We start from the raw sequence: 23063 nt of genomic DNA, 5'->3' as shown, positions 1-23063 counted from the left end.
AGGTGGATTATTCTGTTTAATTTTTAATCATTCTTGGGATCATTGAGAATACTTGTGTCCAGATGAAGGTGAGGGGACTTCTGAAGAGCAGTACAGATTGATTTGAGTGCTTGCCACCTTGGGTCTGGAGACCTGTTGGTCTGTTGACAGGAAAGATGTCTAATGTCCTGTTTATGAATGAGTAAGGCAGAAGGGGGAGTTAGTGGCATTATAAAGGGGGTCGTTGATGGTGAGAATGGGCGTGCGTGGCGTGTGATCCTTTGTGATCGTTGTGTGCTGTACCTGAATGTCCTCAGATGGTGACCAGTGTCAGCCAAATCCATGTTTGCACCAGGCCTCGTGCAAAGACGGTTTTAAGTCCTACACGTGCAACTGTACAGAGGGCTTCACCGGCGTTCAATGTGAGATCGGTAAGTGGAAAATCATCCAGCTGGCCATTTCAATGTACGGAAAACGGCAACAACCAGCACTTGTTCAACCCCCAGACCTTGTTAGATTTTAGTACCCTTGCATCTTATTCCTGGACACTTTTGGCACACACAAGGTCATTGTTTTTTCCTTCTTCTAAAACATTAAATTTATAACTAATATCGTTTCTTGTCATTAGCATAAAATATCCATTCATTTTTATTTTTTCAACCCCCAAGTCCAGTTTGTTTGCACAACATGCAGGTCGTAAAACAACATCAGTTCTTATATATGTGTACTGTATACATTTCTCAGTACCACTTTTTTGTCCTGTCTTTCCATGTACAATCTTTGTAGAACAAGCAGTGGGCTTCCACTTCTTCAATTAAAGTGAAATTCTTCAGCGGAGGGTATCTCCACTTTGTAAAATCCAAATTCCATTGTCCATTCGCTCCATTGGTTCTAATAGGGGAAGTAAGGTGGAACAAATGGCCACCATAGAGTCCAGAGGGTTTGACTTTTTTTTTTCACAGTACCGTTGTACCATGTCAGACTTTTACAATTCTCACTGTCAATTGAATTGTCAAATTTTTCCCATCAGATGTATTCAAAAGGTGTGATTTAAACAATGGCGACTGTGGGCACTTTTGTAAGCCTACGGGCATTGTTGGAGGCAAATGTCACTGTGCGGAAGGATACAAGCTGATGCCGGATGGGCTTAGCTGTGAACCAGAAGGTAAACCAACCGCATACGCCGACGAATCGCAATCTTTCTGTATTTAAAGATAACAATATTGTTCTTACTAGCGGAGCTCCCATGCGGCAGGACCGCTCTGATGCGACCAGCTCGGTCGCTCATCTCCACCTTCCACACAAATGGGCCCAATCCCCTGAAGCGCATTGTTGGTGGAGATTTTGTCATCCCGGCAGAGATCCCTTGGCAGGTATTTACCATGTCTATGCATGTAGTGGACCATGTATACTGCCTGTCCAGTTTCACTTATTTTGTATGACAATGTTTGTACCATAAAGCCATAGAGAATGTATATTTTATCATGTACCCGTATCTATGCCAGTGACGTATAACAATTAAATGCAATCCACCAGATGACACAAAGTTCAATTATTCTGCTTATCCACCTGTTGCCATTCATACGCACAATAATAGCCGTCCTGGTTCAACTAAATTGGCCCACTTTTGGGAGTAAATTGAGATGAATCATTTTTCGCATCACATATAACGGCAAACAAATCTGTGCCATTTGCTTGAAAGACTCAAAATAAACTCATCATTGTTCAACTCTAAATCTGACTGGCGCCTACCTCAGGCATTAATTTTATGGCCCTGTTTAAGCACATTAGAATGGAAATACAATGAAAAACAATTTAGGGAGCAGGACTGAGCCAAGATTTTACGGCCAATCAACACCCCCCACTAACCCCCGGTCATAAGTTTAAATATCCAAATATACAGACAAATACAGGATTGAACTTACTTTTGGCATTTCCTTGGCCTGCAGAGCATCTGAACATGCAACGTATTTGTTTAAAGATGAGAAACTTGAGGTGTGGTTGGGATAAGGATATAGAAAACATTTCTATAGGATTTAAATTATATTGAATGGTAAAGTCTCAACCCTTGTGAGGATAAGCGGTTTGGATAGTGAAGAGTGGTAAAGTCTCGTATTTATATTTAATAAATATGCAATGAAATTCATGCGCAGATTTAGCTTAATACTAGCAAATTTAAACAGTTAATTTTATAATGCAATCATACATTTTATGATCTTCTGGAGATGCAAATGGGAAATTGAGTGGAATGCCCCATGGGACAATTTTGGTAGGTTTTGTGTGGGGGATTTTTGTAATGTAAAAATATACACCTTGCCTCGATCTTTATTGGGAAACACTGAATTAAAAACCTGAAAAAAAAATGAGACTTAATTCTGCAATGGTCAGAACAACCCTGCACCCCTACACCCCTCCCCCAACCCATCTAATTTCATGTTTAAGATGGTTTTGTCGCACTACTTGGGTCTACGTGGAGTATTTACAACATGCACAATTATGTTTCAAATAGCACATGCTTATATTCCTATCTGTCCATACAGGTGGCTTTGGTGGACATAAAGGAGAATAAGGTGTTCTGCGGGGGCTCCATTCTAAGTGAGCGGTGGGTCGTCACCGCGGCCCACTGTCTGGCCGAGGCATCGGGCCCCTTCCTCGTTAGAGTGGGTACGGCCCCTCTTAAGTTTCTCTCTATCTGAAGCATTTATTCAATATCCTTGTTATCTAGTTTAAGGTCCATGTACTAGTAAACACCTTCTCACTAGTAGAACTAAGTCTTGCAAGTAAAAAATACTTTCTACTGCTAGCGCCACTTTTCGCCAACTGATACTATTTCAGTAACCCCAATAGACCATTAACTTTATTACCTGAACGTGGCCCTTCTTTCTTCCTCAGAAAAGAGTCAGGTTATATCCATGATGAAGCTGTCCGTACACAGATGTACACACACGCACACTTAGTCAGAATTTCAGTGATAATAGGCATCCAGTTAGCTTATCGGTAGCACCTTGTCTTTAATATTAACGCATACGCATGGTAAAAGCCTACTTCTCTCATTTAAATTCTAAAAGGACAGTGGTACTGGCTGACTACCCGAGGCTTAATGTTCCCTAGGTAGAGGAGAACCAGCTAACTCCTACCAAACAACACTAATTTGTGGAATAATTTCGGAACTGACTTGAAACGGCGTGAATCGCTTACTGTGTTCAAAAAACGAAACAAAAGTGAAGCACAAAAAAAGCTATCTAAATCTGTTATGTCGGTAAATTGCGCCATCATTTTTAAAGTATGTCAGATTGTAATGTAATGAAATGAAAGATTGAGAATGGACAACAATGTGTATGAGAGTATAATGATAGATGTGCCTATGTATTGCATGTATGCAGGCATATGTATGCAAAAGTGCCGTTAGATGAATAGGTTTATATATTGACATTTTTTCATTTCTCCTCTTGGAAAATTCTACATCAATGACTTATTATTGTATTAATCTGAAAGGAAAACATGAAAGTCACCTGGTAATGATAATACAGTAATGTGGTACATTTATTGATAGAAGTTCAGACGTTTGCCACATATCTCGGTTTAAGCAATCTAGGCATACTTAAACGACCAATCAACATGCCTCTGCGCAGATGTGGGTGGGATGGGGAGGATCAAACCATTTTTGGGGCAAAAGGGGATAGAACTGTCTTTTTGTTGTTAAAAATATTATCTTTTAACCAAGTACTGTTCTGTGTAGTTTTAGCACTTTTTTAGCTTGTTAAAAAAAGGACACAGTAAAATTCTAAAGATCTCTCAGAACATTTTTGGGGGTGCTTGGGATCACTATAAGGGTGCTTGAGCACCTCCAAAAACCAGCAAGAAATGCCTGTTAAGGAGTTAGACAGTTGTTTTACTACTACCTCGAATTGTCTTACTCACTTATTACTGTTAGATTAGACCTCTTTGGCACACAATTACATAGGTGGCTTGAGCTAGGCTGTTGCGTCACCGTGACCTTTCTCCTTGCCAATAAGTGCCTTATCTATGGCACTTTTGGATCACATACTCGCTGAATTCAGTTAAGACCATGGAGTTGCACATCGCCACATGGGCGCAGCTAAGATAGTTTAAAAACAAGCAACCATTTTGGATAGATTATGGATGGACAGACCTTCTTCCGGTAGAAAAAGGCCCCATGGCCGTGCGTCGATCTTTACGGCATCCTTTAAATCTTTCAGCTGAGAATATACAGTCTTCTGGTAGATACTGTTAGTGCATCAAGCATTAAAGATAAAGGAGTGGCAAAACGTCCCTCCGAGCTTTTCAATTGGTGCTGCACGTGGCCCGGATAAAGGACAAAGACAATACTAGTCAATGTACCTCAGTCTGGATTTGGAATATATGCTCAAATGGCTCTGGTGGGATGTTTGACGTGTCCGTGTACCATCTCCCCGCAGGCGAGTACAACATTTTATTAAAAGACTCCACAGAGCAAGACGTCCAAATAGCCCAGAAGCACATGTACCCGCTGTACAACGTCAGCGTGAACTCGTACGATCACGACATCGCCTTGCTCTACCTCCAAAAACCCATCAACTTCTCAGTCGACGTGCGTCCCATTTGCATCGGGCCCAAGGCCTTCACCGAGGCCCTGGTGAAGAGAGCCTCGCCTGCCACGGTCAGCGGCTGGGGCAGAACGCGCTACCACGGACTCCCGTCCAAAACACTGAAAAAAGTGGAGGTTCCCTATACGAGCCGGACCGAGTGCAAAACGACCAGCAGTGCCAGGATCACCCCTGCAATGTTCTGCGCTGGCTACTACGACCAGGCCAAAGATGCGTGCCAGGGGGACAGTGGAGGGCCCCACGCCAACAAGATCCACAACACGTGGTTCCTGACGGGCATCGTGAGCTGGGGGGAAGAGTGCGCGTTGCATGGCAAGTATGGGGTATACACGCGCCTGTCTCTTTACGTCGACTGGATCCACAACATGACCCACGAGCTGGAACAGGCAGAGTTTGAAGATTATAGCGCTTTCCTGCAAAGACGTTCAACTTGGCAGCTCTAGGTGCTTCACAGTTCTTTTCCGCAAGGGAGAATTTGAGATGTGTGGAACAACCTTGGGATTACAACTAAATTGGAAGTGTGTCATAATTGCTTGTAATAGGTAATACTTGTTAAATGTAAGTATTAAACACACACACTCAAAAAAGGATATTGGCTGAGTGTTTCACTTGCTTAAATCGAACGTCAACAGCAATGTCATGTTTGTAAATGAACATAATTAAATCAAGTGGAATTTGCATGAAATCTTGTTGAGTTTACATTTAATAGATTCATTCGTGTTGAAGTAACACAAGGCAATCACATTTGGATGCTGAGACGTCATCATGTTTACTACCAAGTTAGAAGCTTCAAGAGGCTTCATGAACCAGTTGTATTTTTTTGACTGTTCAACTCTCGCTCTCTGTTCAACATGGGGCTGAAAGCACACTGACTTGCCATTTCTTAAACCCTTTCTTGAAACCAACAGTGCTATCTAGAGGAGTCCAAAAAATACAACAACTGGTTCATGAAGCATCTTGAAGATTCGTTTCTCCATTGCTACTCTGAAAAGTGGTGGAAATTTTGACAAATGTGCCATTTGCAGCGGGAACATTGCAGAGGGCACTGTGGGTAACTGGCTAGCACATCCGCCTCACAGTGATCTTGAGTTTGTGTATCTTTTTAAAAAAAAAAAAAAAAAAAAAAAGGTACCTTGAGGAATTCTGTTTTGCTCCCAAAGATGTCTTTAAATTCTCAAAATCACGATACACTTGTTCATGTTTTGTTTCAGGTATCATTCAGACAGACATAGGATTCTCAGCACCTTAGGCCTGGCAGTTTTTGTTAGCATGTCATTTCTTTGAGGAAAACACCAAATATCTAGAGCAGGCATTCGCGTAAAGCAGTGGAAAGTCTATCTGGAGGTCTGCAACAAAAAAAAACAAAAAAATGAGGACTTGAAACTCCTAAAAAATCCTAAGTGACAAATAAATATAATTTTAAAAAAAAACTTGATTACTAAAGTGCAGGACCTTTTTGACAATCCACACTTCACCCAAATATCTCTGGCATAAGCGGTGTTGAAGATAACGCAACCTAGCATACATACTGTAGTGCAGTTTGTCCAACTGCTGCACTGCAACAACTTGCTGCCATCTGCTGGTTATAAAGAAAAAAGTGTTTTCCAAGCATAGTCAACAGTGTTGTTTGCTGGGCCAAAAGCCATAAGGAGAACATCCGTACCATTGTATTTTTTTGCGCAGGTTTTAATCAAAACCCTGAAAATGGGACACATTGATTCAGTCTGCGTTTTTGGACCAATGTTGCGTTTCCAAAACAATGCAATTATCAAAAGTGTAGCCTTATTTACACAGACGTTATTGCAATAAATATCTTAGTAACCAGGTAGTGGTTTTGTAGCTAAAACTGTGCAAATAAACTTAACAATACTAGTCTGCCCAGTTGCATTAAATAAACATTTGTAGCCAAGTTTAGGCTTCTTGGCTCGACAGGATGAATCAACACGTCAAGCTTTTATTTGATGTTGTTTTCCGTGTTTGGAAAATCTGTGCAAAACCTGCAGCATATTTTATGACAGTTACAATAGAACATCAGCTCGTTTTGTTGCGTAAGCAATCAAGCAATGGTGGCTCTTGTGAATAAACAGAGATGTGATTTCATTTGGAAGGTGTGGGGTGAACAGCTCGAAAAGCGAAGGCAAAAATAAATATTTGAACAAAGGAAAAACGTCATGTGACCAGGCTCCCGCTGCTTCCAAAATCCATTTCCAAAACGGCTCACCCAATGGGAACCCTCACTCGGATTTGGTAAATTTATATAAGCGTGGCGTCAATATTTAATGAAGTGTTGAACACACGGTGGTGTATCATGATCCCCTTTCACTTTAAAGCCAGCCTGCTTGTGTGATGGAAGCTTGGAGGACGGTGCTAGCAACAGGAAGCAAGGTCTACCACTGGTTGCTTGCACCTACAGTATGTTCATCAGGTGTGCAGTGAACCCCGTTATATCGTTGTTCATCTTTCATGCTCCTGATGTATTGCAGATTTTTACGTGATGGTTTTTATTAACGGGGTATTGCAGTATAAAGGCACGTCCGGATTTAGAGTTGTCTGCCTTCTTCAGTGCTGTTCTGCACGGAGCTCGACTCAATGTAAGATGCAGCTTTATTAAGAGGAGAGAAGATACGCCCACAGAGCAGCACAGAATACAGTAATCTCTTATTTGCCACCGCAGTTAAATTGTAGACCGTTCCAGCAATAGACAAAATCCGCAAATTTTCTTATCCATATATAGTTTAAAGCTTTATGGATAATACAGATACAATATATGCATGTGAGGTTCAGTTATCAATTTTGTCCACTTTCGGTTGACATCTACTGTATCTCTGACTGTATGGATGTGATTTTACAATGGGTGTGGCCTGGTGAGTGATGTGGGCGCCAGCGAATGAGAGTCTGGAGTTGGCTGGCTGTTGACCAGCTAACCGTTAGCCATGCAGTGTTGAGTGACGCGCGTCACATGTGGCAAATGGCAAAGTTGTGTGCGAATATGTGCTTATCTTCTTTCCGTTTGTTTGAAAAGTGGTTAACCCATTAAGGCCTAAAGCGCCTGTCTCAACAGCTCCCTAAAACCTAAGGTCGCCTTTGGAATTACCCTTGAAAACCTGATGTTCTCCCAGCAATTCAACACCTACAAAATGATTAATATCTCAGCCCCTTGTAGCAGACAAAAACATAATTCCAAAAGAATTAAAGAGCTTAGACATGTGGCTTTCACACAGGCAGAACTTTTTTTTTTTTTACTGTTTCAATTAAAGATGTAAAAATAACGTGTCCGTGCAAGAGAAGTACTAATTTATTTATTTATTTTTATTTTTTTTAAATCGAGTGGTGATTACCATCCTCTATTCTGTTACAAAGACGTCAATATCGTCATTGTCTACAAACCATATCATATCACGTTCGACTGGTTCGACCGGTCATGCGCGTCGTCTATATAGCACTGCCGTTACTTATCAGAGCTCCCGGCGATCGACGGCGTCCGCCATTAGCCTACCTACGGCTCGAAAAAATTCCACGACATCCTCCGCGGTCTCGCGACACCGTCACATGTATATTCTGATGCAATAAAATTGGCTAAAAGACGGAGAATTGGATTAAAAAAGGACAGTGACGTATCCGCTGAAAGGATTCTACCTTTCAATGACAATGCGTCATTGAAAGGTAGAATGACGCAACAGTGATAGAAACGCGGTTACGCGCTCTCGGGCTTAATGGGTTAATAGTGTACCAGCAGCTCTGTCTATCCTGTAAAGGGATTACAATTCGTTCAAACTAGCGGTGGTAGGTTATATTAAATTAGGTAATGATGTTAACTTCACCGCAGATGTGCAGTTGTGTCATTTAATTTACAGTTATACTTTGCAATAGGAACATTGTACTTTACCTTATTTTATCAAGTGTGACATGATTCCAAACTTTGGACATTCTCTGTCTTTTATGCACTTTTTCCTCCTGGCTCGATACAAAAATACGATACATTGTGATACAGCAAATAATCTGCGATTAAAAAAAAATCTGCGAAGGAGTGAAGCTGCAATAAAGTGAACTGCGGTATGGCATGAGACGACTGTATGTTCATATGTACCTGTAACTAAAAAAAAAAAAAAAAAATGCTATAGTGACATTGGCCTGGTCAAGAAGCTTCCTCCTAGACAACCGTGACATGTTGTTTGTATTTCAATAAAAATAACACTGTAGTATGTGACAAATCGAAACAAAGTTTCCCGGTAAAAGCACCATGGGATTGCCGTTTTTCTGTGCAGCAAGTTGGTTATATGTGTAAGGGCCATTGACCAGATGTGCGGTGTGAGTCGCCAACTACGTTTTTCCTAGTTGTCCAGTTCGGCGCATTTGGCCACTTTGCTCGATGTGCGGCGGTCCTTATGTTAAAGTCTGTCATAAAGTCTCCCTTTTTTGACAGAGAGTGAGAGAACGGGTGCTAGGGAATACTTTAAAAGTGTGTTTAAAATGTACAGTATATGCGTTTGTATTCATGGTTGGGTCTGAAATGCTTCCCCAACGATAAACGGGGGTTCACTGCATAAGTGCTGCGGAAGGTTTGTGGTCCACGTGCAACCCCCCAAATCATACACACTAACACAGGAGGAAGCAGCCAGGAAGATGTCCGACTCATACAAAAAGAACACATTCCTTCTTTGTTATGGTCATCGTCCTCTTCATTCTGAACTTATTAAAACATTTTGCTCGCTCGGACAAGTGCAGACGATCCACTGCCTCGAGGAGAGATGGGAAAAAAAGAAAAAAACGAGTGAAAAAAAAACATTTTGGCACTTGCGTACGGAAGAGCACAAGAGGAATAAAACAGAAGGACCGATACAAATGGCTAGAAATTCCCTTAGAAACTGGGTGCGGTGTCAACCGGATGTTGAAAAAAAAAAAACAGTTTTAAAGCAGCCTTCAGATACATAGGAAAGTGCAGTAGGCCCCTTAATGTCTCTGAATTGAACTGCAATGACATCAGAGCATTCTGATAAATGTGTGCTATGATCTTCAAGTCCATGATTTTCTTCAAGTCATTTTCTCTAGGATGATGATTGCATATATTCTGTGGGAAATGCATCCCAGTCCTGGACTGAGCATCCATTCGGTGAAGCCAAACACACATGACGGATGGTGAATGGTTGCCAAAAAGTGAGCTACTCCCGTTCACATCAGCACTGTGGAATCCTGGTAAAGGACACAACGGGAGGGGCGGGGGCATTGGGGACAGTACGGCTTGTCAAATCCAACCTGTGAGGATGTGAAGAAGTCCAATGCCTTAAAGTGCCACAAAACCACAACGGGACGTCCTTCTTTGGTTTAATCGCGTCCACTATGGAGAACTGAGCTTTCTTGTCCTGACGTTGCCTATTTCTGCAAGTAAAAAAAGTACATTTCAGAATCTAGTGCTTTTTAACTTTTACTTGATTTTAGCTATTTTTTCCCCCCCTTTTTTTTTGGATAAAGTATCTGTACTTCTACATAGGTACAAAGAGTGAGTACTTTCACCACCTCTACTCAAATCCAAAATAATTTTACCCCTGAGTCTGGAGGAGTCTGCTCGACTGCTTCCCCTTATGGTCACTTGCAGGCTGGCAGACGCAATAAAGCCATCTTGGTGTCGACTCAGATTTTTCACAAGCCTGACCAGGGAAGTGAGGAGGAAAAGGACGACAAATAAGTACATACATGCTGTTGATGTGGTCGTTTAGGATTAACTCTCACTAGAGCTGAGCACGCCGCCTATGTGACGGACCGGTCCGCCTATCCGCCTATGACGGACGGCCATTTTGTAGGCGATAAACGATTGACGGGAAACTTAAAAAAGTAGTCGGACTAAGCATAGTCGGAAGCCCATTTTTTCCCGTATATGTAATCTGCAAATTTTCGTACTCGGAGGTCGGTAAACGGACCGCAAAATTTTAGTAAAAGGCCCAGCTCTGACTCTCATACAGACACTACAGATTTTTTTTTTCTCATTCACACTAGCGAAACACTTTCCTATAAACACTACTGAAATGCTTTCATACACGACTGTAATTTGTTGTTACACGCATCCGTGCGTGTTCACGTTGTTGGCCTAATGTTGGCCTGATTGGTGGTGACAGAACATCATACTCGCCAGTGGCCTTTGTTGTCTTCACACATCAGCTGGATGACATCACCGCATTTGATGAGGACGCTGTCCGGTCCGTTTTGAAGGCAGTCGGCCAAGGCCCGATATCTGCCTCGAGACTGACACACGCACACGCGGGCAAACACAAATTCCATCAGCGAGGACGCACTAATTCGGTGATTGCCAACCAATGTGTCGCGAGAGATTATGTGCTGAAGGATTTCACTTCATCGGTTTGGAAAAGGATTTTTTTGTTGACTACAAATAACATTTTGTTCAGATATACATGCCAGTGATGTATAGTGACAGGCAGAACTATTAAAATGCTCCTGCACTCGATGTGGCAGAATGTCCAATAAACCGGTGCATGCACCTGTTCGCATTCATAGAACAGAATAATAGCCTGGTCAACCTAACAAAAACAAATCTACTCTAGCAATTAAATTCATTAGTAAAATGAGACAGGGTAAACATTACATCAGCACTGCAAAAAATAAAATAAAAAATACTGCACTGATGACCATTACAAGTCTAACATTTACAGTGAGCTTTTTCTGACCCTTTACAGGACTTTTGTAGTCAAGGTAAAATATCTTCAATAACCAACTTTTGCTAAAAAAAAAAAATCTAAATCGACACTTCTAACACTGACTTCTAACCTGAATAGAGGCAGGTGGATTTTTTTTGGTTGTTGATGACATTTCACCCTTAATCCAAAAGATTCTGAATTTTATGTGTTGGGTCCCCTTATTTGTGTCACGCACCAGCGGCAAACACCAACGTAAAACTTCTGTAGACCCTTTAGAATCTAAAGGGTCTACAGAGGTTTTACCTTTTGACACTGGAATTGCAAAAAAAAACACACAATCATTCCATATCAAACCAAAGTGTACTGCTTGTTGCATCTCACCAGTTTCACCAGTTGCTTGTCAGGTTGCAGGAAAGCGTCTCGGCCGCCGCTCGTCTCGTCCAGACCCTCGCAGATGTTCACCGAGTGATGATGAGCCCCCGGCCAACCTGTACAAACTTTCTATTAACCTATTAAGCCCGGGAGCGCATAACCACGTTTCTACCACTAGAGCCGGGAGCGTTGTTGCGTCTTTCTACCTTTCAAACCGGGGGAGCGGATACGTCACCGTCTTTTTTTAATCCAATTCTCCGTCTCTTAGCCAATTTAATGCATCAGAATATTCACGTGACGGTGTCGCGAGAAAGCGGATGATGTCGTGGAATTTTTTTCGAGCCGTAGGTAGGCTAATGGCGGACGCCGTCGATCGCCGGGAGCTCTGATTAAAGTAAGTAACGGCAGTGAAATATAGACGACCAGTGGAACCAGTCGAACGTGATATGATATGTTTGGAGTCAATGACGATATTGACGTCTTTGTAACAGAATAGAGGATGGTAATCACCACCAGATTTTTTTTTTTTAATTAAAATAGTGCTTCTCTTGCACTGACACGTTATTTTTACATCTTCGATTGAAACAGTAAATAATAATCAATTCTGCCGGTGTGAATGCCACATGTCTAAGCTCTTTAATTCTTTTGGAATACTGTTTCTGTCTGCTACAAGGGGCTGAGATATTAATCATTTTGTAAGTGTTGAATTTCTGGGAGAACTTCAGGTTTTCAAGGGTAATTCCAGAGGCGACCTTAGGTTTTGGGGAGCTGTTGAGAAAGGCGCTTTAGGCCTTAATGGGTGTTGAACACGGTGGAAATTTGCCAAATTAAAAAAAGTTCTTTGCTGTATTTCAGTAGATTTTTTTTCAGATATATGTACTTATTTATATTTCGGAGACTTTTTTCCACCTGTGGTATTGAACAAATCACAATATTTCATCAAATGAAATAGAGCGGATTGTACTGGAGGTTAGTAACTACCGTGGCGTCATGGTGACAAAAATATATCTTCTTGATTGTGTCTCATGCGATGTACTGAGAATGAGATGTACGTACTCCTGCGATTGAGCTGATGTTTGGGGGCACGCCGCTGGGCGTCCGGGCTGCTCTTCCCCGACTCGGTGTCCTCCGAGCTCACCGATGCTCTTTGTTGCTTACTGGTAGCAATGACACACAAAAGACACGGTGTGATTTTATTTGGGAAAATGCTCTAGTCAAGCTGGCCCTGGAGGAAAAACCTCCGTAATGCTGCCTGAGCATGTATGAGCATTCAGACAGCCAGACGGCGTGATGGAACATGGAGCAGCCGTGTACTAGCTCCTCTATAGACAGAGGATGTACAGCGTTGGTGTGTTTAGCCAGCATGAGAGAAGCTTGCGGCAAGATCCAAGTTCAGGAAAAAGAAATACAAATTTTCCCTCCGTTATTTTTGTTTCGGCAGATAACAGGAGTCTGAAAAAGTCGTCATGATGACAAAATAAGGAGAATGCATGGGGCTACACTTCGGCCCTGTTCAGGTCGACAACATTCAGAGGACACAACATTAGGTACGCCTGCAAAATGATGGCAGCTTCATTTTTGGGAGTGGCAGAGTTGTATTTATTTACTCAACTGTCCATTTTCTATAGTCCTTTGTCTCCATTAGTTGCAGGTGAGCTGGGGTCTACCCCAGCTGACTTTGAGGGAAGTACTCCGCTTCTCATCTGGGAAAGGCCCAAGCTCACTTGAGACCCCAATGAGGACAAGTTGTGTAGAAAATGGACGGCTGGATGGATTGCAGTTGTTGTACCTGATGTTGTTTTCACCCTGAATGGCTCAGTGCACTTCTCAACAGAGGCCACAATTCACGTTTGCTTTTTGCATGCAAAACGCGTTCTGTGTGACGGGCAAAGTCATGGCCACTATGCAAACACGTGGGCTAAGTTTACCACTGAGCTTTTACGGCAGGTCAGTGGCACTGGGGGCGAAGACGGGGCCGTTGCCGGGGGCTTCGAGGATGGGGGCTTCGAGGACGGGGGCTTTGGGGACGGGGGCTTTGGGAGCGCAGGCACATAAACACATCGGAAGTTGCAGAGACCAAGTGCAGCCCCGGCAGACAGCCCCTCGGAGCCCCTCTGGACGGCCGCATGGCTCTGCAGTGAGGGGGTGGGTGTATGGGGTGGGAATGAGGGGGCAAGCACACACAGTTGGACACGGTGGCTGCTGCGCCCACACAAAGCCTTGGACTCTGTCTACGTGATGATGTCACATTGAGTCAAGAGGCATCTACAGTGCCTACAGAAAACTACCCGGCTTCTAACAGCAGTCGACCATTCAATCCCAAAGACATATGTATATGTCTTTTCACAGTCCAGTCATTCAATCCCAGGTATTGATATTTTTTTCAAAATGTTTCAAACATTAGGGTAAAAGAGGGTCTGAAAATGTCTTGTACTGAATGAGTTAATAGACCTTTCCACCATGAGGTCACCCGTACTTGCGGGTGGCAAAAAACTGCGATTAGTAAACAAACTGTTAGTAAACAAACCCATTAGGAAGCTGAAAAGATGATGGTACATGATGGACATAATTCAGACATAGTTTGCCTGATCACTTAGGGGCTGGCTATTTCACTGACTTTTCTGTTACTCAGATTAATTCACAGACAGTGTATTGGAAAGGTCGCAATAGAGCTGACGTTAGCTTAGCAAAAAGGCTAGCCATTGTTTTGGTAAATTACTCAAAGACAGCCCCACCAAACCTTTCAGAAAGACGAACCTTTGAGATAATGTCACTGCCACTAGGCAGTCTTTCAATCTTGTGAATACAAATATGTCACCTCTACCGGAAGTACTCCGGAACTTATTGTTTACAAACATCATGAAACGGACTAAAACGAGTGGCCCAACCTCAAACGTAACACGTTCTTGACATTGTTTTCAGTTTAAGTCAGTGGAAGTCAATCATTTTTTGCCACCCCGGAATACCCTGGTGCCTCTTGTTTACACACATTGTGAAAAGGTCCATACTAATTTAAAAAAAAAAATGGGAACTGACCTCCCACATGGTGGTGGAGAAAGATGCATGTGCTCTACAGGTTGTCCATTTTGATGAAGCTCATCTGGAAGGAGAACAAACAGTTGAGTATCGGGTGACTATTTATCATTGGTGGGAGTAAGTCACAATCAAGTGTCAAGTCTAACCTTCAAGTGTCAATCAAGTCCAAATTTACTGCGGCAAAAACTAAGCAACAAGTAGATCTAAATTTTAAGCAAGTTGAGTCAATAAGTCCAAAATGTCCAGCACTGACCTCGCAGTAACTTCTGCTGGTTGGTTAAGATACGGCGCAGCTCGCTGAGCCAGGACATCTTCACTGCCACACTGGGGGCCTGAAACAGGGTAACACGTGCGTTCGCCTGGGATCTGTTTACAGTTTAGTTACCATTCACTTCTTTTACCCCATACCTGAACCACGTACACCTCCTCCCTGCCACTGTACCAGATCTCAAACTTCCTGGGATCTCCTTTGACATTCTCTGTGATCCCCACAGCAGTCATCTGCCAAGAGACACACGCGCGCACACCCACACACACTGCAGATCTTACTTTTGTCAAATTTGTGGAAAAAAGTTGCAACGTTATGACGATAAAGTTGTATTTTTTTCCAAGGAAAAAGTCCTAATCTTTCCTAGCACAAAGAAATATTTTTGCAAAATCAAAAGTCATAATCTTGCATGAATCAAGTCTTATTGTTCCCAAATGAAAATGTATTATTATGATATTAAAGTGAATGTTTAATCAGGGAAGAAAGTCATATTAGGACATTTCAAAAGTACACCTTAATTTTGGTAATGTGCCAATCATCATTCTGGAACACTTAATTCTGGAAAAAATAGGATTATAAACTAATATACTAATATAAAACTAAATATATATATATATATATATATATATATATTTTTTTTTTTTAATTATTTTTTTTTTTTAAATATATATATACATATATTTTTTTAGGGGTATTATTATATGCGGATGGACGGCTGGAATTGAAAGGCCAACCTTGATGCAGTGCTTGAAGCCGTATGAGGGCGTCTTATCGCAGCCGTCCCCATGCTCCTCCCTCTTCTTGCAGAAGAGTAGCACGCTCTCGTAGAGGAAGAGGTGACGCTGCATGGGCTTAAAGCGGGCCAGCTCCTTCATGCGTGTGGGTCCTTTCTTGTGGCTGATCCACACACTGAAAGAGCCCTGCATCAACACACGGCCCAGCTCGCAAATGTCCCCCTGAGACAGTGCAAGGATGATGGTTAGTGAGATGGAAACAGTGGGTTAAAATAAAAAAAAAATAAAAAATGCCTGATTTACGAGACTTGCCTCATATCCTGTGATGGCAATCTGATGCATGGAATCGTTGACGGATTTGAGCAGGTCCAACATGGCTATTAGCGCCCCCTGCAGCTCAGATGATCCCTCGCAGTCGGTACTATGTTTCAGCAGCTCCTGGGAGCACACACACACAAACATTTAAAAGGGGCCTATTATGGAAAATATACTTTTTAATGGCTAGTACACAAACATACTGTTTGCCGCACATTCATAGTTTGTGATTTTCATTTCATCTTAATCTGAACTGAGCATTATTGCAACATACTTAGTGTTGTATTCACTGACAGTTTCTGGAATGTGCGATGTGTGGCCACACAAGGTGGCTTTTCTGGGAAACTCCCCCATAGAAATGTCATGTGATTTATTTATTTTTTTCATGGCATCGTGATTCGTATGGGGAATTTGCAACCCCTTGCAGAGACATTATATGATTGCCTTGAGGGATTTTGTCACGTTAATAAACAAAGTCAGAGGTTATCTATGTCAAGGAAGTGTGACGTGCACATTGTTCAAAGATTTCTGTGTTTAGGGATGAGCTAGGGTTAGCTTGTTGTTGGTAGAAAGTGGTTGACGGTGTCATGGCTTTATGTGCATGCTCTTGTACTGCTGAATGGTTTATTAAAAAACGCAGGTTGACCAGCGACAGAGCTCTTGCTAATTCCAAACAATGAGTGAAACTTGTGATGTTGTCTTTTTTCAAATTCGAATGAACTGACATTACAAACTACGTTTGCATTTTTAGAAAAAACGTTGATGATAGGGTGTCATTGTACTCCAAGTTTAACAAAAAAAGTCAACAATTTGCATTTAAATTCTTCTGTTTTACTGTTTATTTGCGTTTTGACCGACCTTGAGCAGGAGTTGATACTTGGTGAGGCGTTGAACTGGTTTCAGGAGGTAAGAGTCCAGGCCCAGTTTATGGCCCAGCTTCTTCTGACACTCCTAAATAGATATGACATTTTGTGAGTTATACAGGCAAGTCGTGATTGTAGACATATCCGTGTGTGCAGATTATCATGTGGACGGATGACCTGAAAGAAGCTGCAATCCGAGAACTGCTGCCACAGAGCGTCGGAACGTGGTTTATTCTGACAGTAGCATTCGTACATTTGGAAGTTCTCCTTCTGCTGACACATGAATCCTCAATATTTTGGGGGAAAAAAGAAACATTTGCACACAATAACTGAGCCATATGTTATATTCATTTGCTTCTCACCCTGGCAAGAAAGCAAAGTCCCACACCTTCAGGAGTGTCCAGGCAGGATTCAAGGTCCTGGAGAAACACGCTAGGTTGCCCAAAAAAGGTCGGGTACAAACAATTAGACTCGTCACTTATTACACTAAAAGAACAAAAATATTGGGACACATTGCCATTAGACCCAGGGGAAAAGTTCCTTATTTCTTTACAGTGATTCACACTAAAATGCTTTTTGCTGTTATGATGAGAATAATCTATAATAATGCAAACAATAATCTAAAACTGTACACTCAGTTTAAAGCAAACGAGAAATGGAAGTTTCTGTGATAATTATTTTTTTTTTCCCCCTTTTTCCTTAAAACTGAAACCATTTAATTTTGTTGCCTGTTTGGCCATCCAGGTTTGTCTTCACGCGTGGCCACAGCCGTGTAGGACCTGCCTGCTGTGGAAGTTGTAGATGTCGGGCATGTTTCCGAAGAGAACGCCTCTCTTGGCATGCAGGACGGGTGGCAGGAGGGCAGCCAGAAGCGGGTTGTCCATCTCCGCCTTGTAGCCCTGCGACGGCATCACAGTCAGTCGGCTCGATGACCTGATTTCGTGCGGTGAGGACGAGGAGGATTTGTTCTCACGAGAAGGACCGCCAGCAGTTCTTCCACGTAGATCCTCTCCGTCTCGATAAGCTCCCTCATCACGTGGCTGCGACGCACACAAACACACGTGAAAAGAACATACAAAGAAAACCCCCCACAAGAATAAAACTAGGGGAGAAAGCCATTAGGGAGGGTTCCATTTCATTTTCAGACAGATGGGCAAGAAAAGTTGAGAATGTGGATGTACATTTTACAAGTTACAAGTTTTACTTAAAAAAACAAAAACATGTGTTTATTATATATTTGTTTTTTTATTTAAATCATGAATAATTTATACTCCCTCTAAAAAGGTTTAGAATTGCTTATGGATGGCACAACAGCACTATTTATGAACCACCTCAACTCATCTCAACATAGTTCCTTGGCACCAACATAGCGGAAAAGCACTACTTGTGTCTCAATGAACCTCTTCAAACCTCTCACTTCAATGGAGTCCCTCGGCAGCAAGTTGCTTTAAGATGGCAGCAAAGCAACACTTTGTCCAACCGAAGCTCCTGAACTCACTACAACATAGTTGCTCATGCACCAACATGCCCCAAGATGGTGGCAAATCACTACTTATGTCTATATGAAGCTACTTAACTCACTTCAACATAGTTTATTGGCAACAAGATGGCAGCATAGCAATACTTAGGTGCCCCAAAATGCCACAAGAGGGTGGCAAAGCACTATTTATGTCTAAATGAAGCACCTCATCTCATGAAAGGTTTGTCGGTCAGGTTTGTGATGGCATAGTTCCTGGAACGAAGATGCTGCAATAGTGCACCAAAGCAACATTTATATTGCTTCAAGTAAGTTTTTCCTGCAGAGGATAATAAAATAATTCTCTGTCATCTCTCTTATTTAATTGCATTACTCATAATTTTAGTAATTATACTCAAATAACCAATTATATTAAAAAAGTAACACGTTGAATCAAATGTGTTTATTTTAATGTCATTCCACTTTTTACATTAAATCCATTGACCCATTATTAGATCATTAATGAGATGCATTAATACAAATTCAAATAAAATTCAATGAAAATTAACTCATTTTGGGGAGGAAAAACGGATAAGTGTTCAACATATCACCGCGACTCGTGATGATGTAAATGCTCAGTGGGCCGAGAACCATACTTTGCCCACCCCTATTTTACGGCGAATCTAAGAGTAGAACGTCAAGAGACTGACAGATGGACTGACGGACAGATGGGCGTGTCCTGCTCACCGTTTGAGGACATGCGGGCTGTCCTCTCCCTCCACACCGTAAGACACACAGCTGCGGCTCTCCTGGTAGTCGTGAATGACCTCGATCTGGACAAACACATAGCTTTTAATTCGTGTTTAATTGTCCCCAAAATAGTAGAGTGGATAAATGGCTTACTTTGCGAGCGTTTGGGCCTTTTCGGGACGCTCTCTTTCCGGGCAGAGGGAGATCAAATGTGAATTTCAAACCATCAGCTATAAAAAGAAGATCGGTCTGTCAGCTTATTGAAATATGGCATCCTTTGTATAAAGTGCTAGTGAACACATTTGTTGGCCTATATAAAACGTCACATTAGCTTGTGCCGTACCGTACCGTATTTAGTATGCTAGTTTTGACGGTCGATGAGCTTGATGTGCAGGTTGTTTGTGTTAAATAATTGAATTACTGAACGCAGTCATTTATTGTATGTAACATGGGTTCATGATTTTGGACTTGCCAGATGCATTGAGTTGGTGCTTTATGGCCCTCTTCTGTTTTATCTTGTGGCATCTACAGTATATGCAAATACAAACTCCTTTACAAGCCCCCGACATTATTTGTCGGGGCTCGAGTCCTGCTGCGAATAGCGAAAATTCACTTTATTATGTGACAAGCCATCAGTACTTTGAAACTACTAAGTTACTCTGACGTAAAATTACCACGTGATAGGTTAATCAAGCATGCTAATGAACCACAAATGCTTGAACTTAAAAACATGTTTTAAAGATAATAATAATGATGATAGAATAGAGGCAATAAGAGATAAAGCTTTTCTTCATCCAAAATGAAACAATGTACAAAGTACAGTATATATGTATGTATGTATTAAACATAAGTCAATTAAAATGTTTTATATAGTGTCATTATATAATAAAATAATTGTGATTTTAAATGACAAAAAAATAAGTGATTTAATATTTATTAACTGTAACATTTTACCGATAAGTGTGATATTTAAGAAAAAAGCGGTATTAAAAATAATTCTTTAAATTACATATGATAAAGAAAAAAAGATGACAGAAGAACTAACAAAATAACAGCTGCCAGTGATGAACATCTGAGGCAACAGTTTCTCTAATAATATATCCAGTATGTTTCAATACATGTTGAGGCAGTTTAAGTCAACTGCAGCCAACCCCGTCGACTCTTCTTTTCAAGACAAGGTCTCATTACCGCACTGCATCGCAGTAAAAAACAGTATGCACTGTATAATGTATAAGACCATCTGGTATTAAAAAGGCTCTTATTATGAGCGTACATGAAGGACGAATGAATAGATATACTCCTGTATATCATAAGGTAAGATATACTCAATTAATTGGGTGCAAGGATGGCTTTGTGCAACCTCTCTTGGGACATACATGAAAGCGTCTTTTAAGTATATGAAGCACACACACACTCTATATGGATCCAGAGCAGCACTACTAATATAGCAGTCAGGTAAATCCCGGTAGACTCATCTCATCATAACAAGTTCGATTGTCAGGCCCAGAGCCCAATTCGGGAACACCGTGGGGCGACTTGGAGGTGCTCTGAGATGTGCTAATTTTACCATGGGGAGAAAGATGCCACCAAGACTGGGATTGAAGCGCTGTGTCGGGGAATTTGGAAGGAAAGGAGATTACTGTACAGTACAGTATGCGCTGTTAAGTGAAGACAAATGTCTCCTCAGTAACTCACGTAATTGGGACATGCCTTCCAACCGTTCACTGAGGTGGTGAAACCAGACCCAGAAGTAAAAACCTTGCCACAATTTGGCTGTGTGGCAGAGTTTTTACTTTTCCGGACCTGGATTTGTCGCCACTGTTCCTGGCCTCAGTTCCAATCCTGACCTGGATTTGTCACCTTCTGTTCACTGACTCAAAGGGCCCAAATCCCCAATGGACCCCAATTTGGACATTTTCACAAAGGGGTGTACACACTTTTGTTGCAAGCAGTTTTTACAATTACTGGTTGACGGCTGTGTGTTAATTTGTGGGGGAACAGTGTTTTATAATCTGTAGACGGACTATAATGTAGCAATATGTCATTAAATGTCTCATGAAAAAGAAGGAAAATATATTTGAAAAGTAGTGTATATATATTCTTCTTAAGTACGTTTAGACTCGTACCGTGCTTGGGGGAGAATATTGGCGATTTTGAGCGAGGCGGGTTCTCAGCACGGGGGGCCACCAGCTGGACAGGTCGGACGTGCTTGTCGGCCAGCTTCCTCAGACCAGCCTGTCGGTTCTGGATCATCTCTTGCACCGCCGCATGCTTCTCAAATGTTTTACTTATCTTCCCCTGACGGATGAAAATAAAGATGTACAAGTGCCTGTTCGGACTCTTGATTCTGTAGCACTTTGCTGCAACGTGAAATGTGCCGCACCTGCAGCTGAGGGGTGATGACAGCTTCATACTCCAGAGCCAGAACTTCAGGCCCAGAGGTCATGATAGACGGTGAGCCCTCCAAGAAGATCTCAATGGACTTCAAAGCAGTCTGCGCCCCCTCCTTGGACTGGAACTTCTCTACAAGTTGATTGGCCAGCATATAGGCTCCATCGTCACACCAGGTCTGGGCCTAAAGTGGGTGAAGATATGGGTTAGTTCAGGTGAGGGGCATAGTCATCTTATCAGTAGTAACGGTGTCAAATTAGAAGGAGTAAGTCAAATTTTATGAGCAAATAATTATCTGCGTTTTTCACATTCATCTGCTGAAGTAGAGATACTTGTAGAAGTTAAAATACTTGTGTTAAAAAAAATAATAATAAAGTGGTGGCGGTACATTCAGGGAGCTACCTGGTCCAGAGACAGTAGGAGCTGTTGCGCTTGCAACAGAAGACAGCGTTTGTTCCCCAGAGCGGCAGTGAGGCCATCGCAGTGATGCCGCAGCTCGTTGCAGCGCTGCATGATGAGAGCCGTGGCGTAGTGGTGGCCCGCTGACAGCTGGTGTCCGAGGAGGATGACGATCTGGGCGCGTGACATGGCTTCCTGTCAGCCCAAAACCGGCACACAGCGAGCGTTACAATTATCCCGAGACCGGCCGACAGTCAAGCAAAGGCCACATATCAGGCACGCGTGACTAACCTGAGCAAGAGTTTCCAAAGCGTCCAGCTGTTTGAGAGCATGCTCTGCTTGAGCCAGCGTGTCTGCCGTTGTGGACAGCTCGCTCTGCTGAGACGTCACACGGGACAGACACGACTCCATCTGAAATGTCATCAACACAAAGTCAATAGGGGGTGGGGGGGAAATGAACATTTGAAGACTATCATGTCACAACTGGGACTGCTAGGGGGTGAGAAGATCAAGATGTTGATTAGGTATTACTTTTATATGGGATTACGCAAGAATGCCCTGTTTTTTAAATTATTTATTTATTTATCAAAAAGGCACACATTGAAAAAAAAACACAGCGAGATTAATAATACTTTGTACATTGCAATATTACAAATGTAATCTCAAAATAATTTTTCGAGAAAAAAAATATTCTAGTAATGTTATTGCATCTAAATAATATAGTATATGTTTTTTTATTTGTGATGTATATATACACCGTGCTGTGAAAAAGTATTTGCCCCCTTCCTGATTTCTGTGTTTTTTTGCATATTTATCACTTGCAAAGGTTTCATTTCATCAAACCATCGTTATTATCACATTGAGACAACCCAAGGATATATAAAATGCAGTTTCAAAATGATGATTTTATCTACCATGGGGGAAAAAAATACAAATCTATCCATCTATTTTTTTACATTTTTTTCTTGAAATACCATATATGACATTTTTCTTAAATACCAGTACATAACTTTATCCTGCTAAATGTTTTCTTTGGAGGCTAATAGCAAAATGACTTTCTTTTTATCAGCTCTTCTAAACATTTTTACATGATGTGTACTGTACGTTTACCTCTTGAAAGCTTTGCTCATACGTGAGCAGCTGCAGGTACTGATGCAGTTTCAGACGGTGCTTCTCAAAGTAGCCATCGAAGGCCAACTCCATGTCTCGGAGTTGGGTCAGGAGTCTGAAAAAAAAAAAAAAAAAA

General features: G+C 41.8%; 2 protein-coding genes across 7 annotated transcripts in view; one reads left to right on the top strand and one right to left on the bottom strand.

The window, feature by feature from the left end:
• The window catches only part of f9a (coagulation factor IXa), a 7043-nt gene extending 1867 nt beyond the window's left edge, over positions 1 to 5176 (top strand). Inside the window, exons 4-8 of the mRNA XM_086017785.1 lie at positions 297 to 410; positions 1010 to 1144; positions 1216 to 1352; positions 2520 to 2643; positions 4419 to 5176. Coding sequence (XP_085873911.1) covers positions 297 to 410; positions 1010 to 1144; positions 1216 to 1352; positions 2520 to 2643; positions 4419 to 5029 — 1121 coding nt within the window. The 3' untranslated portion in view covers positions 5030 to 5176. The remainder of the gene's footprint in view (positions 1 to 296; positions 411 to 1009; positions 1145 to 1215; positions 1353 to 2519; positions 2644 to 4418) is intronic.
• Positions 5177 to 6520: 1344 nt separating this feature from the next.
• The window catches only part of mcf2a (MCF.2 cell line derived transforming sequence a), a 28296-nt gene continuing 11753 nt past the window's right edge, over positions 6521 to 23063 (bottom strand). For 3 of the 6 annotated variants that reach the window (XM_086017780.1, XM_086017779.1, XM_086017783.1), the window contains 22 exons: positions 22928 to 23042; positions 22109 to 22228; positions 21821 to 22012; positions 21411 to 21602; positions 21154 to 21325; positions 19181 to 19257; positions 19025 to 19110; positions 17795 to 17861; positions 17605 to 17720; positions 17184 to 17253; positions 16999 to 17094; positions 16817 to 16909; positions 15956 to 16081; positions 15644 to 15865; positions 15050 to 15142; positions 14895 to 14973; positions 14642 to 14705; positions 12662 to 12762; positions 11615 to 11721; positions 10711 to 10823; positions 10128 to 10231; positions 6521 to 9962 (listed from right to left, as the gene is read on the bottom strand). In XM_086017780.1, coding sequence (XP_085873906.1) covers positions 9922 to 9962; positions 10128 to 10231; positions 10711 to 10823; positions 11615 to 11721; positions 12662 to 12762; positions 14642 to 14705; positions 14895 to 14973; positions 15050 to 15142; positions 15644 to 15865; positions 15956 to 16081; positions 16817 to 16909; positions 16999 to 17094; positions 17184 to 17253; positions 17605 to 17720; positions 17795 to 17861; positions 19025 to 19110; positions 19181 to 19257; positions 21154 to 21325; positions 21411 to 21602; positions 21821 to 22012; positions 22109 to 22228; positions 22928 to 23042 — 2446 coding nt within the window. In that variant the 3' untranslated portion in view covers positions 6521 to 9921. Of the gene's footprint in view, positions 9963 to 10127; positions 10232 to 10710; positions 10824 to 11614; positions 11722 to 12661; positions 12763 to 13533; positions 13738 to 14641; positions 14706 to 14894; positions 14974 to 15049; positions 15143 to 15643; positions 15866 to 15955; positions 16082 to 16816; positions 16910 to 16998; positions 17095 to 17183; positions 17254 to 17604; positions 17721 to 17794; positions 17862 to 19024; positions 19111 to 19180; positions 19258 to 21153; positions 21326 to 21410; positions 21603 to 21820; positions 22013 to 22108; positions 22229 to 22927; positions 23043 to 23063 lie in introns of those variants that run through there. The other 3 variants (XM_086017781.1, XM_086017784.1, XM_086017782.1) reach the window with 2 other exon arrangements.

Source organism: Filicampus tigris, chromosome 2, assembly GCF_054856515.1.
Source record: "Filicampus tigris isolate MCC_2025a chromosome 2, RoL_Ftig_1.0, whole genome shotgun sequence".
Lineage (NCBI taxonomy): Eukaryota > Metazoa > Chordata > Actinopteri > Syngnathiformes > Syngnathidae > Filicampus > Filicampus tigris.
The sequence above is the reverse complement of the archived record's forward strand: the minus strand, read 5'-3'. Positions and strand labels throughout refer to the sequence as shown.